The sequence below is a fragment of the Dicentrarchus labrax genome, unplaced genomic scaffold (genome assembly GCF_905237075.1).
Source record: "Dicentrarchus labrax unplaced genomic scaffold, dlabrax2021, whole genome shotgun sequence".
NCBI lineage: Eukaryota > Metazoa > Chordata > Actinopteri > Moronidae > Dicentrarchus > Dicentrarchus labrax.
Genome location: NW_026136710.1, coordinates 8,580,853 through 8,595,735, shown reverse-complemented (window position 1 = coordinate 8,595,735; position 14,883 = coordinate 8,580,853). Strand labels below are relative to the sequence as shown.

Sequence of the window (14,883 nt, the reverse complement as noted above, 5' to 3'; positions counted from 1 at the left end):
AACACGTGACCTGGTGGCCTAACCTCCTAACTGTGCTCAGAATCTAATCAGGTTTTTGTGCAGACAAGGACAACTCCTGTTTAGTCAGAAGACCTCCCCATGTGAATAAATGTATTAACAGGACATGAATATAAAGAGTTGTAAATTAAAACACACATTCAAATGTCACACACACAAAGCAATAGATCACTTTCAACTGCAAAAACAGTGTTCTAGATTTCTTGATTTGGTATCATGCAGCTGTTGATATGACCGATTGCAAGTGCTGATGGTCTGATTTATCAAAAGTGAGATTGCATAAATACTCAGGCTTTAAAAACCAGAAAATATGTCTCTATGGCCACATCCTGCACATTCTTGATTCAGATCCCACACTTTAACACGGAGGAATCACACTCGCAGGCAAGACTGAGCGCTGCACAAAGACGCAGCGAGCCAAAGAAAACAACTAAAGCTGTAAATGGATTCAGCCTTCTCTGTTGTTATTGCCACGACCATGTGTCTTCCTTTTTCACCCTGCAAAAATGTGGGTTTCTTTAAGAGGGTGCACGATAGGATGTTTTTTGTGTCTTTCTGAAATGTGTCAGTTCAGGAGACACCTGGGTGCTCCCTACTCATGCTGCCTTCATAAAGATAGATCACAGCTCTCCTGAGGCCTGTCTCACAGTGCAGGATTACTAAATTATCTGAATCATTTCGGTGAATAAAACCCGGAATCCCATAAAATCTGCAACACAGACAAAAACAAAAAGAGTCTTTCCAGGTTTTACTCCATTCAGGGCTGTTATCCAGAAACATTAGGTAATTCTGCTGTGTGACACAAAGCAGAAGTGTGGAAGTGAACCAACAGAAAACAAAGGCAAAGATGGACGCAAGAGACTGGTTTTCTGTATACATGAATTACTCAGAGCAGTCACGGTCAGAACACATACACATTCATTATTGCTCATTCAGAAGCGTATGCTTTAGTTAAATTGTGTATAAAATGCTGAGTAAAGGTGTCTATTTTTCTGGGATTGATTGAAAAAAGGTATATATTAACTGACCACGGGTCCTCGGGGGCCCCGTTTGATGTGGGACAGGTCTGGTGTGGGTCCAATGGGTCCCATCAAGCCCCTGGGGCCAGGAGGTCCAGGTGACCCCAACAGTCCTGTATGTCCTGGAGGACCCTTCGGTCCTGGATCTCCTAAAACAATCCAAACTGATATTAATGAACTAAAGACAACTGATCACAAAAAAGGTCAAATAGAATATATGACTTTTGTAGAATAGATGAAATACTTTTTAGATTAGAGAGCAATCTTGGTCTGTCGATTGGTCCACCACTTCAGTCCAGACTGAAATATTTTAACAACAATGACTGCTATGAAATTTCAATCCATAGACTATTCCTCTAGTGCCACCAGCAGGTCCAATTTTACACTTATTTGGTGAAACATCTCAACATCTAATGGATACACTGGCATACCACTTTGTACTGATATTGTTGGCTCCCGCATGATGAATTCCAACAACTTTGGTGACTTTTCCTCTAGTGCCACCATGATGCCCACCATGATGTCCACATTTGTGGTTTTGAGTGAAATGTCTCAACAACTAATAAAGGATCACCATGTAATTTGGTACAGAGATTCCTGCCCCCCTTGTGATGAATGGTAATAACTTTTGTGATCTCTTAACTTTTCATCAGGTGCCATCACCAGGTCAAAGTTATAATTCGTCCAATACTTTGTTTAATGACCAAACACCTGCAAAACTAATGACATTCCCATCAGCCTCAGCTGTACTTTTTGTTTAGTGTTTCATATCATCCCTGCTGGATACAGGCCAGTTTCCTTGCGCAGTCTGACACTGTTTTATTAGTTTTAGCTTCATGTGTTTTACCTGGAGGACCAGGGAGACCTGGGGGCCCTGGTAGAAATATGGGAGATGTCAGGATTTTCTCACTGGTCATCTGCTCAGGGACATCAGCACTGCTTGACAGCATGGCCATCTTGAATTGGGATGCAGAAAATAATGAATGAGTTAACAGGTCAATGAGAAATCAACTACAAATAATTAAAAGGTGATATATCAAAATAAGAACAAAGCCAAAAACATTACACACTCTCACATGGGATAAGAATCCTTTTTTCCTTAATTTGGAAGTGACATCAAACATGCAAATGTTTAATTTCCCCATTTGGTTGTCTTTCCTAAAATGGTTTTACATACATTGATTCATAAAATCCTGCACTGTCGAACAGGACAAGAAAATTACACAGTGAAGGGTCAACGTCAAGTAAAATTATGTTAAAATTATATACCCTGCCTAAGATGAAAGCTGATCTTCCATCTGCACCACACTACAAGCTGTAACCTAAACAGATGGAGGGCCAGGCAACCCCTCTGCATTATTCAGCAAGACCAGGAGAGTTCCTGCTCTGGATGTTAAGTGGCATCCTTGGGAAAAATCATCTTTGATCTCTGTATAACATCATGTGGATCTGACAATCCCGGAGGGAAACACGCCAAAGACCTCGCTATACTGCAGGGGCCTACAAATCAGAATTCATGCGCACAGACGTAGAAGCATATGTCCACCCACCCACCCACACACACACACACACCAACACCCACACCCCACACACACACACACACACACACACACACACACACAGAGCAAGGTCATGGTTCACCTGCTGATCAGTGAGCATTATGCAAGACTGTAGCCTGTGACCTTGGGCACAGGTGTTTGAACCACTGTGATCCTAAATCCTCTAACCTTCCCATGCTATGAATAAATGAGAATATACTTTCTCATATACTGCAATAATACACAGTTTTTTCATTTTTGTTTTCTTAATATATTAACACTAAGAAAAAGAGATTAATATAGAGTATAGCTGCAGGAGCACTTAGACCACACAGCTGGAAGCAATATATAATGTGTTACAGTCGAGGGTGTTGAGTGCCACTGTTGACAGACTCGTGCTCAGATAGGTTCAGACGTCTGTGATTACACAGAGGGAAATGTAACCCCACTGTTGAGTTTCACACAAATTACCCAACAATTCCCACTTATGGAAGAAATCTACCAGCTACAGTACTGTAAAGGAAGACATTTTTTATTAGGAAATAAAGTGTTGTAATAAATCTCAAGAGACTTTTAAAGATCTGCCTGCTGTTGTTTCTGACATACTCTCAGGTATGAACTCCACAGAGATAAAGTGAAATTTTTACATGGTGATAAAGAAACAAAGCATTTCTGCAGATTTTTACATTCAGCTCAAATAAGAAGGTGTGTTTAGTGCTCACTGGGGCCTTTCTGCAGTCAACCAAAGAGTAATAGAAAAAACAGCAGGATTGAAGGATGCAGGATTATGATTTAAGATAAAAACAGTGTAGTTTTGTTATTTTCTGACCCCTACCTTCTGTTTAAGCTGCAGGACAGACATCTTGATCTGGAGGAAATCATCACATGTGGCTGAGCAAGTTCCAGCATTCATCACATTGTCAGATTTCTCAAAAATATGCACTGCTGGGAATACGGAAAAAAAAGGGATTGTCACAATATTTATTGGAAAAGTTTCAGAAAAAAAGAAAACATTTTATCACATTGTTTATGAAGTATGTGGACAGATTTAGCATTGTTTGGGCAAGTATGTCTTAAAAAGTGCAAATGTGCAATGAATCATTTTCAAAAAACAAAATTACAAAACTGTAAGAGTTGATACTCTTGAGTCACACACTGCTATTCTGGTGAAAGTTTGATGGGTTGTTGCAAACTGTGTGAACTAACTGTCTGTTTAGGGGATGAGTGAGTTATACAGTGCAGGATAACTCTGTAACACTGTCATTTATGAGACCCAAATGTTCTGGGTGACTCAAAATCCTTGAGTTAAGACAGGTCTAGTAAATGTATCAGAGCATCAGGGAAGACTAGCGCAGAACTAATGTCTGACTACTGGCTCTGCTGGAGGTGAAATAAAGCAATATAATTACATACCTTCATATTTGAACATTGTCCTGAGGACAAAGTTCTAGAATTGACTCTTTAGCCAGAAACCACATTAAAATATTTAAGACAGAAAGTTGCACAATCGTGTAAAGAGAAAGAACATGAAAAGCACGGAGCTCACTTGGTCTCCTGGTTTTGTCTCTGGTCTGTAATAGAACGGTCCCTACTCTATAAATGCATATACTGTATTTTATGGATGAGTGAAAGTATCTGGACACAATTTTCCCCACTATACAAAGCAGCGGGACATAAAGCAGGAACATGACTACATGTACCACCGTTTCTCACTCTCCAGCTTCTCCTGAAATGCTATAGTAGGTAATGGAAGATATACTCATGGGAGGAAGTAGCAAATCTACAGCCCCTGACCGCTTCATTGGCAACTGAATTGGGGGCAAAGAACCCCAACTTTATTATCACCTGAACCATTTGTGATGTTTTCCTGAAATAAATCCAGCAAATCAGATACGACCAGGAGTCATGGGGGCGGTGGTATGTTTGGGAGACAGAACTGTTCTGACGTGCACAAGGAGCTGAGATTTAAATTACTACCAGGTGTTTATGTTTGCAGTACCCCCATCCTCCTTTCTCTCTCTCTCTCTCTCTTCACACACACACACACACACACATGCACACACACACACACACACACACACACACACACACACACACACACACACACACACACACACACACACACACACACCAAATAACAATGTGTGGTCAGCCCCACATCACAGTCAGATGTCACCTTGAATAAAGAGAGAATGTCTGTGTAAAAATACTGTTCTCACCTCTCTCCCCCTTGGTGCATGTTTTCCCATCTTCTTCCAGGAAATAGCCTTTCTCACACTCACACCTGTAGCTCCCCACAGAGTTGACGCACATCTGAGAGCACACAGTCATGTTTTTGTCTGCACATTCATCGATGTCTATATGATGCAATGAACAGAGACACAACAAGACAGATCAAAGAAAGACAATCTAAAGTTAAGTAACTAATATATATATCCATTAACATGCACATACCCAATCATTTTTGAAAACAGAGAAACACAATTGTCAATTGAGAATGGATTAAAAGTCAAAATAAACCTAAAATTAGTCACGTTGATGCTTTCTAACACTTTCACCTGTTACAAATGTCAGAAGGTAAAGCCTTGTTTTTAATAAGGAATTTGTGTTACAAGGTCTCACCCAGACAGTAGGGCTTCTCTCTGTTTCTGTGGCGCTCACGGTCATAGCGGTAGCCGGGGTAACAGGTGCACACCACCCGACCAAAATGGTCAGTACACTGTTGCTCACAGGGGGCGCCAGCACATACATCATAGTCTACAGAAATAAATGAGGCATTTCATCAGTGTAAACACAGGAAAACACAAGAGGGAATCTCATATCCATCTACACTATCATTTTTTTTTCCCAAGCCAAAACTTCAAGCAACATGCCTGTCATGGGTTGTTAAACAAGAGAAAGTACAGTATGGCAAAGGACTAAAGATCTTATGGGACATGATGGGAGAGAATTCAAAAATCACAAATACACAAGACAGACATCCAAACAGTTTTCCATACCTTCAGGAATGCACTGGCCCAGCACAAACTTGAAGCCCTTGCAACATTTCTTTCTGTAACACATCAAATGGACATCCATCCAAAAGACAAATCAAATCACATAATAGGTTCCATATAATGTGCATAATGTTTGACATCTTTAATAAGGATCTACAGAATTTGTGGTGATCCAGTGATTCTGTCTGTTTTTACAATTGTGTTTGTTAATGTGGGAAACATGTTTAAGAACATTAATGTGGCCAGACTACACACACACACACACACACACACACACACACACACACACAGATACTGCTGTCTGCAGCTCTCATTGCTGTGTCTGGCCTTCTATTGCATGTTTGTTCATGTCTGATGACATTCCTCTGAATTATGGCTAAAATCCCACATCAGGCTGACTATGCTGACTGTGTGGCGTTTCTGTTACATACGTTTCTTTCCTGCTCACTTGTATACGTCTTCTTCCCTTTTCATTTCATTTCTAAAGCTTTCATTGTAATCCAAACATCCACACTCAGATTTTTTCACTCTTTATCAATATAGTTTACATCTGTGTTTGTTAGGTGAGACAACTTGATGAGACAATGTGAAGCAACAAACTAATGAGCTTTCCATCAACATCTTCTCTGTTGCGTAATTTCTTTCCTCATCTGTGCTAGGTTGTATTCATCCCATCTCCACAATAACATATTGTTCCAATATGTTTTTATCTGCACAAGTCACATCATCATGAGGTAATATTCATCCCTCGCTCGCACTGGGCTCCAAGGAAAAGTGCTACCAGGTGTTACTTTCAAACAGGAGGTGATAAAAAAAAAAAAATCCAATTACACCATGAAGTCATGGCAATATAGTGCAGTCAAACTCACTTTGATAGTGGCACTGAAAAAGATTACTCTGTAATACTTTACAGCTTTTATTCCGTGCCAGTTACGATGATAGGGACATTCCTATGGGTCTGTCTGGTAATTTCATATTATGAAAGCTCTCCCTCGTCTGCTCACTAGCATTCAATTGATTTAATTAATGTATTCATTTATTTTATGTAACTGCGAATGATTACTTTGCACTCAACCAGGTCACCCATAGGAAAACAAGACTAAGGGGCAAATTCACCAGAATTCAGAATGGATGCAGCCTCTGACTGCACCATGAACTGTGCATTACTTGCCACCCACCGGCCCCCCCCACACACACACACACACACCCATAAGGTTCTGCAGCTGAGTACAATTTGCCCTTGTTTTGTGTCTGTTAAATGTTCATCTGCATTTTTTTATAGTGGTTCCAGTAATATTTGTTCTAAAGTGCACCGAAGTAGAAGATCACAGGGCAAGGCACCCCTTCTAAATGAGTTTCAGTTAATACCAGCTGTCTGAAGAAGCAAATAAAGTCACTCCAACTGAGTGCGGTTACTTAATGTTAACATGCTGATGTTTAGCAGGTATGATGTTTATAATATTTACTAGTGTGTTAACGTACTAACATAGGCTCATTAGCACTAAACACATCATGAGGTGTGTAAATGTGATGAATGTGTAAAGAAAGTGTCCTGAAGCACTAAACACAGCTAATTGGCAGGAAATCAACGTATTTGCACAAATTAAAAAATTTGACCTGATGATGGCGCTAGATGAAAAGTTATTAATGCATCCTGAGGGGAACATATATGTGTTCATGGCAATCCATCCAAAAGTTGTCAAGAAATTTCACTCAAATCCACAAATGTGAACCTCATAGTGGTGGTAGAGGAAAAGTCAGAGGACCAACAAAGTCAGTGGGATTCCTCCTCTGGAGACCACGAATCTCTGTGAAAAATGTAATTGCAATTCATTCAATAGTTGCTGAGATATTTCAGTCTGGACCATAGTGGTGGACTGACAACTGACAAAACTGTCTGAATTCCAGCTCCTAAACACTACAACACAGGAGAAATAAAGAGATACACATGATACACAAGGAAATCATTTGGGGGAATGTTGTGGAAAACTAGCAGACATTGTTATCTAAAGACAGTTAAACTGACAGATATAAGATTGATTTCTGAGATCTTTCTCTTAAATGGCCCATTAGAGACTTGGAAAAGAATGAGGGTATATCACAGTAATACATTTTGAAACCCAGAATCTCTGAGTTTCTCATCTTATTACAGTAAGATTTTCCATTTGCTACTTCCAATTCTATTTATGAATGAAATGACCCATCTATAAAAAGGTCACACTACGTGCAATAACATCATCACAGAAATATAATCCGTTGTAAAACAAAGTAAATCACTGACACTGCACCACTGCAATCTAATGGGTCTACCTTCTACAGTTGACTGCTTTTACAGTCATTTTGATGGGTACAGGATATACAGAGCAGCCAAGTCCTTATTCTCTCACACAACTGAATATTTACTACCTGAAGAGGAGCCATAATTAACTTGAGGGACCCACTGAAGGATATTAACCGGCAGCAATCTCGTTTCAAGTCTTTGCTGACACTCACCACCATAGCTCCTGCAGTTGTTGTTAATGTAGAAGAGGAACAGTGACCACTAAGGAGAGCCTCTATGAGGTGAGAGCAAGCCATGTGTAGTGCATTTGTGATTTTATGCATCTTATTACACTGTGTGTGTGTTGCTGAACAAAACTTCAGAGAAGCAGCACAGTATTATAGTATTTTCATCTTTGTTGAGCAAGATTCTTGCGCTAAAGGAATGAAACGCCTGTCCCATATAGACACCTGTCTCCAATAAAGTCAGGGTGAGTTCAGTGATTTAAGCAAAATAAAAGCCTGGGCTATTATTAGAAGTTTTACGGTAACCTAGGCACTTTCATTTCAAAGCTTCTGAAATGAGTAGCTTTTGTGGCTTAGGCTTAAATGTTTCCATTTAATTCTCAGCCGCACTAGAGTCTCTGAGTCTTTCTTCAACTTCCTTAACACTGGTAAAAGTCTCTACTGGTCTCAAAAACTTGAACTAGGAACGTAAGCACCCACTCATTCTTCTTGCACCATAAATTGTTTTATAAATCTAGGATATCTATTATGCATTGAAGTACTGTATGTTTTTAGATAAGATAACTATACAGTAAAATGTATCACTGAATGTCAAACTGTGGAAAGTTGTCTCCATGTCTGTCTTTTAATGTGTGTAAGTTAATTACATTTCAGCATAGGTTGTGGTGATTTGGGATGGGAGAGGCTTTAACTATGAGAGCTGATCTGAGAATGGTTTCCTGTGTGACCCAATATTTCACGTCACAATAACATCCCCAGGAGGACAGAAGGCACTTACAGCAAATAACCAGCTTAGCAAAATAACCACGGTTAGTTGACCAATCATGAGAAAACAAACATCTATGTCCGTCTTCAGAAGATCATGAAACAGGCAACAACATCCCATGGAAACTGGATCCATAACTGTGCTGAAGTTCAATTTTAGTCAACTGTATCTTTATTAAATTACTCAGAAATGCTTATTAGCCCTATAATATTCTACTTTATTATACTTTCACTCATTATATCATTAAATAAACACATCTAAAATCTGAGTGATATTTGGTTACTTTGCAGATTAAAGCACTTTTAAAACACAATTACAGTATTATCTGGCATTTTCCATTCATACAAACTGATTTAATTTAAAATTGTTGATATCTCGTGTTGTCCCTTTGATAACCTTCTATATTTTGACACATGGACATGAAAACAGGCAGACTGGGAGACATCCAGAACCGAGATGGTATGGTATGGCCTGTCTACAAGCTCAAACAACATACATAAACATAAAGAATCTGGGTGAGGGATATGAAGCTTAAGGTCAGTGCACTAAAGCAATAAAATAACCTCAAACCAACTATTTGATTTATAACCTGGGGGTGGAAAATATGTCAGGTCTTTGATATAAAAGGTCTCAAGAGATAAACTGCTGATACATGAAAATAACATTCTCATCCCATACCAGAGGTGTATAGCTATTTGTAAGTATGTGCTTAGTTGGAGTTTCCATATACTGAAATGCTGATACTTGAAAATATACATTAAAACTGTTTTACATTTGTTTTTACTGCCTGGTAAAACACTTTAAGTGTTATTGTCCAGTTAGAAGAACTGCAGTCATACTTACATACTTGAGAGAGATTTCTGTCGAATGACATGTTGTGGCAATGGTTAAGGCTGCAATTAGTGATTGCAGTCCAAACACACCTTTCCAGTATGGTAAGTGTTTAAGTTGCTTGGGGTGAAATTGTAATGTTTCCCATGGTGAGGGCCAAGTTAACTGTTTAAAAAGTAACTTTTTATAAATGCAAGCCAGCCTCTGCTTGAGCACACCAAAGCTTAAATCGAAAAAGGATAGAATTCTTTCCAAACAGCTTTGTCTATATTTAAACAACCGTCTGAGTCAATATCTGGCATTGACTCTCAAAAAGCTATTTAGCAGTCCACCTCAGCTCTGCTCACACTATTTGAACAGCAGAAACAGCTCAGATTTAAATCACTCTCCGCAATGACACACTAGGGGACAGTCAAAGAGCACGATGTGAATGTTTCTTTGTTGTTTTATTATTTAATAGAACAACTACTATCCCAAAAAAATTAAGCATGGATAGTTAGAGATAAAGCCCTTTAGAATATTCAGTACACAAAACAAGACCACGCTGAGGGATGATGCACAGGGCCCTTAGCACCTTTCATAACAACAGCTAAGAATACAATCCTATGCAAGCTTGTTAGTTGCTCATGTATTTCATGCAAATGATCAAACAAATTCAAAACACATGTGGATTTCATTCATATTCATGAGTGAGAGAACAAGGAGGGACGATATCCCAAATGCATTCATGACATTTTTTTTTTTACAAGAATATCAATAGGAAGAGTCTGTAGAGTCGCAAAGCCCCATACAATACCAGCTCGCTGACTGATATTTAACTTGAGACACAGTGAGTCCTGAACTTGTTCAAAATGAGCGGGACATCACAGACAATCTGACTGTTTTGCCACCTGTTTTTTCACCTAAAGGTTATTTTATTTTGCCGGTGATACATATCATTTTACAGGGGCCCCTCTGAAATCTAGACATAGATTAGTCTGACCTCAGTTACCCGGGGTGAACCATAAGCACTCTAATTACCTTATAAACAGTGGACCTCCCCTGAACCAACATGGTGGACCAGCCTAGTTTGGCTTTGTCTTGTAATGAAACACACTAATTCACACTGACATACATGAGTTAAAGTGGAAGTAACTATGAGTCTGTCAAAAAAAAGTGTGCACAGAGGAAGAAGATGATGCATACAGTACATGCACCTTCACGAGAGGCCCACTTCATCACATCCAAGCATGCTCTTCTCTCTAATAGGGATAACAATTACAAAAGTAAAGGGTATCACACACACAAACACGCACACAGCGGAGGCTTATTTGTATAGCATCACTGCCAGTGATATACAATAACATGTCTGCATTCCACTCAAGAGAAGATGTTTGTTGAAGTAGAGAGGAAACAACTTCTATGCTTATGCTAATTAGCCTGCTCATGCTGAATGGTGTAGATCAAGAAGAGGCATACATTTTAAACATGTCAAACATTTTCTGGTTACAGCTTCTGAAATGTGAGGATTTTGTACTTTTCTCTGTTTGGTATAATTGTACATTGAATATATATCAAGACAAGCAATCTAAAGATGGCATCTAGGGTTGTAATTGTCATTTTACCCTATTTTTGGACTAAAGGATTTAATCAAAAACACATTGACAAATTAATTGTTGCATCGTTGACATTAACATCTGCCAGCCACCTTAGACTTAATCTCAGAATGAAGAAGCTGCTTGTTCCCCAAGGAAAATCATACCCGCAATACTCTACTCTCAACATAATGTCATTATTGACGAGACCACGTTGACTCTTAAATCTTAAGTCAACTGACTCTTGTGCAAAACCTACCAAAAAAGGCACAACCCATTCAGTATGTATACAGAAAACCATCTGTTCATCAGACATTTCCTCATCAACAATAACTGTGCCCAAACTGTTTTTTTCAATCTTGTCTAAACTGCAGCGGTTCCCTTAAGACTCCAGTTCTTTCAGCTCATCCAGATCCAGTCTCCCCACTGAATTATCCCTCTCTTTTTATTTCAAATCCAAAACTCTGGCGCTGGCATTCTAGACTACACAGTAATCCACAACTCAACTGCTCATCTTTTCATGTATTCAGCAGATATACTGAAGACTTCTGAACTCTCCAAGGGGTCAAGGCTCCGCTCTCTCTCAAATCCACACAGCAGGACCACACGTTACGTAGTCAAATTTTCAAGCGCTGCCTTTATACGTCACCTTACATGTATCACAACTCCCACTGCTGTCAAACAACACTTTAAATGATAGTTCTGAAGCTACACTCAGTAGTAATTTTTTTCAGCTATCAGTAACAGATCTTGTCTAATGATTATCCTGAAGAAATCCAGTGCTGAGAGACTGATTGCCTGCTGTCATAAAAAGAATAAGAAGTGAGTCAACAGTCAGGAAAACACAATGCGACTGGGGGTATAATCACAGGTATTGTACATATAAATGAAAGGAATGTTAGACGTATGCATGAGCTCTCCTGTTTGGTTGTTCTAAGGAATGCTTCATGTTAAGAAATGTAGAGTGGGACTAAATGATTGAAATGATGATTTTCTTTGCATGGAAAAACCCTGTTGTTCTTGTAACTTTAAGCAGCTTTAAGATATTGTCATTTCCAATCACCAGCACACTCAAATAAGAGTCACTCAATTCTTAAAGGGTACTGGTAGATTACTGAAAGTAAATCAATATTTTTCCTTTAAGGAAAGTGAGCAGAGATGAGGAAAAGATTGATTTCACTGGAATCTGAAAAATAATCTCTTTCCTTCTTACTGCCAGAGGCCAGTCAACGTGTGTGCTCTAATGTTTGACCCTTACACTTGATTTTTTCATTTTTATGGAAAAGTTACAGAATAGCAGCTGTTGATGCTGTTGTGTGTGCTCCAGATACAAAACAACCATGTTTCTGAATGAACCTTGCCGTATACTATGTTTTTATAAAGAAAAATAATGTTTTTGTTTTGTTTTTTGAGATACATATTTATCTCCAAGTAATGGAATAACCGTCAAAATAATCAGCGGATTAACGAGAACAATCACTCATTCTGATTTAATATAATGCTGGGATATCTTCATATACTTAGTTATGCTTTAATATGCCTGCAATCTTGTATTCAAAAGGAATTAGTGTACACATTGTTACTGAATTAGACAAATTATAATCAATCAAAATATGTTCCTCTGACCAATGAATATTATCACAACAAAGATCTAAAAATTCCACTTTTGAAATTTAAGGTTAAACCAAGTTATCCGTCTCCTTTTCCATAACAGATTCCTCATTCCACAACTTGTAAGTACTATTACCTAAACGCAATAAATAAGAGTTTCACAGGATATTTGATATTGGGTGTTGGGGTTGATAACCATATATTTAAGGCAGGTTAAATGCTGTCACTGTAATATAAACCCTGTCAGTTATGCTTGGAAACATACAGACAAACACAGGCACGCTAACACACCCACTCACACACACACCCACCCCCACACACACACACACACAGATAAAACATCAGACTCCTTCTCTGCAGGTTTAGGGTCACCAAAGTGTAATATAAACAAACGAACAAAGGTTTGCACTGCAGTTTGCAAGGCCTCCTAGTTTGGACATTTGTTCTGGAGATTTACATTATGTCATTTAGAAATAAAACTCCAGCATGTCAAAATGTGTCGTTCGTCTGTAAGCACACACTGGTTGTCATGACAAACGGGAAATAAAGTTAAGCAACACATTAGCTATTCCAGATCTAGACAAAAATACAATATATTATGAGGGACAGTTACTTCTGCCAGTGATGTAGCCCAAGAAAACAACCCCTGAGGAGAACGGGTTTATAAGAACACATAAAAAAAAACAAAGTACAGAGGGTATGTGTTCAAAATGCCTGGATACCTTTGTGTTTTCCAGACCTCAAGACTGAAAAAAACCCCACACTCTTGGAAAGGTCATTTATGCTGCTAAAAATACAACACTTAGAAAAGAAATCAGACCTCAGGGATTTTACAGACCATCATTTTCTCTATATTGGCAGACCTTTTGTCTTATTGTTAAAGCACGAACATTCCTCTTTCAAATGTGTTGCTGTCATAAAAATCAGCTAGATTGTGTCCTATTATTGTCAGTAATTATAATGTAATTATAGACAACTGTTGTTTGGAGATGCCATAAAAGGTAGTAAATTATGTTGGAGAAATATGTTTTTCCACAAGCTGATATGTGCCTGTTGGAGGAAGGCCATAACAGACAACAGTTGTAGCATTATAACCCCAAAGCACTTAGCAGTATAACTCAGCATGAAGACTAAAGGGACATTTCATAGACTGTGAGGTCCAACAACAACTCAGCTGTTCGAGAGCTTCATGCAATACTGAAATTTATAAGAGAAGGTTGGAATGGGCTAGTTGTTACTGGCACAATGCCTCTTCAACACAAATACAGTGTGTAGACCTTTCAGTACCTGGTGTTGTACGGAGATGACACAAGATAGAATACTTAAGGAAATAAGCATTGTTATCTGCTTATACCCCATTTAACTAAAATAATTCACATACACTAATTGCTATTTGAGGATTTACTTTGAAAAACTGGATATTTTAAAGCCATGTTAATACAGTTATGGCCAACAAGGGACAAAAGAACTCCAAGACAAGCTGCCAGACACACATCACATTATAAAACTGTTTTGGCTAACATGTTAGAAAACAATAACCTACCTCCACATCCAGCAGGCGCATAGCAACACCAACCCATTAGAATCCATAAAACCAAAACTGTGAGCCTAATGAGGCTAAAAGGCTCAATGGAGCTGCACACGCGACAGTTCTCTGGGGATTTCTTCACTAAAGGCAACTCCTTTCAGATTACATGCAGTCATCTGATTCAATCTCAATATGCAAAAACACTGAAAAGAGTGTTGACCCCACCATGACCCAGTCACAAATCTTGTACTTGGATGGCCCAACTCTACTGCAGTCCTGAGCCTCCAAAGGGGAAGTATTAAAAACAAAATGCTGTTGAATAGAGAATTACATAACATAAACACAGAATTATCTAACAGAAATATAGTTTCTAATTGAGAGGATAGCCCGGGGAAGGAAATCCTAATGCACATGTAGACAATAATGTGGTAAATTAAATGCTGGGAGCAAGCCACAAACAGAGCAGCTGGAAGGGAAAATTACAAAGGCATGATATT

The 14,883-nt window shown here is 38.8% G+C and overlaps 1 protein-coding gene across 2 annotated transcripts in view; it reads right to left on the bottom strand.

Moving 5' to 3' along the window:
- Positions 1-14,883, bottom strand: part of ccbe1 (collagen and calcium binding EGF domains 1) — a 38,407-nt gene that overhangs the window by 6,570 nt on the left and 16,954 nt on the right. Inside the window, exons 3-8 of one of the 2 annotated variants that reach the window (XM_051412718.1) lie at positions 5,575-5,627; positions 5,198-5,332; positions 4,795-4,932; positions 3,411-3,517; positions 1,885-1,993; positions 1,047-1,186 (exon numbers count right to left, since the gene is read on the bottom strand). In XM_051412718.1, coding sequence (XP_051268678.1) covers positions 1,047-1,186; positions 1,885-1,993; positions 3,411-3,517; positions 4,795-4,932; positions 5,198-5,332; positions 5,575-5,627 — 682 coding nt within the window. Of the gene's footprint in view, positions 1-1,046; positions 1,187-1,884; positions 1,994-3,410; positions 3,521-4,794; positions 4,933-5,197; positions 5,333-5,574; positions 5,628-14,883 lie in introns of both variants that reach the window. The other variant, XM_051412717.1, reaches the window with a different exon arrangement.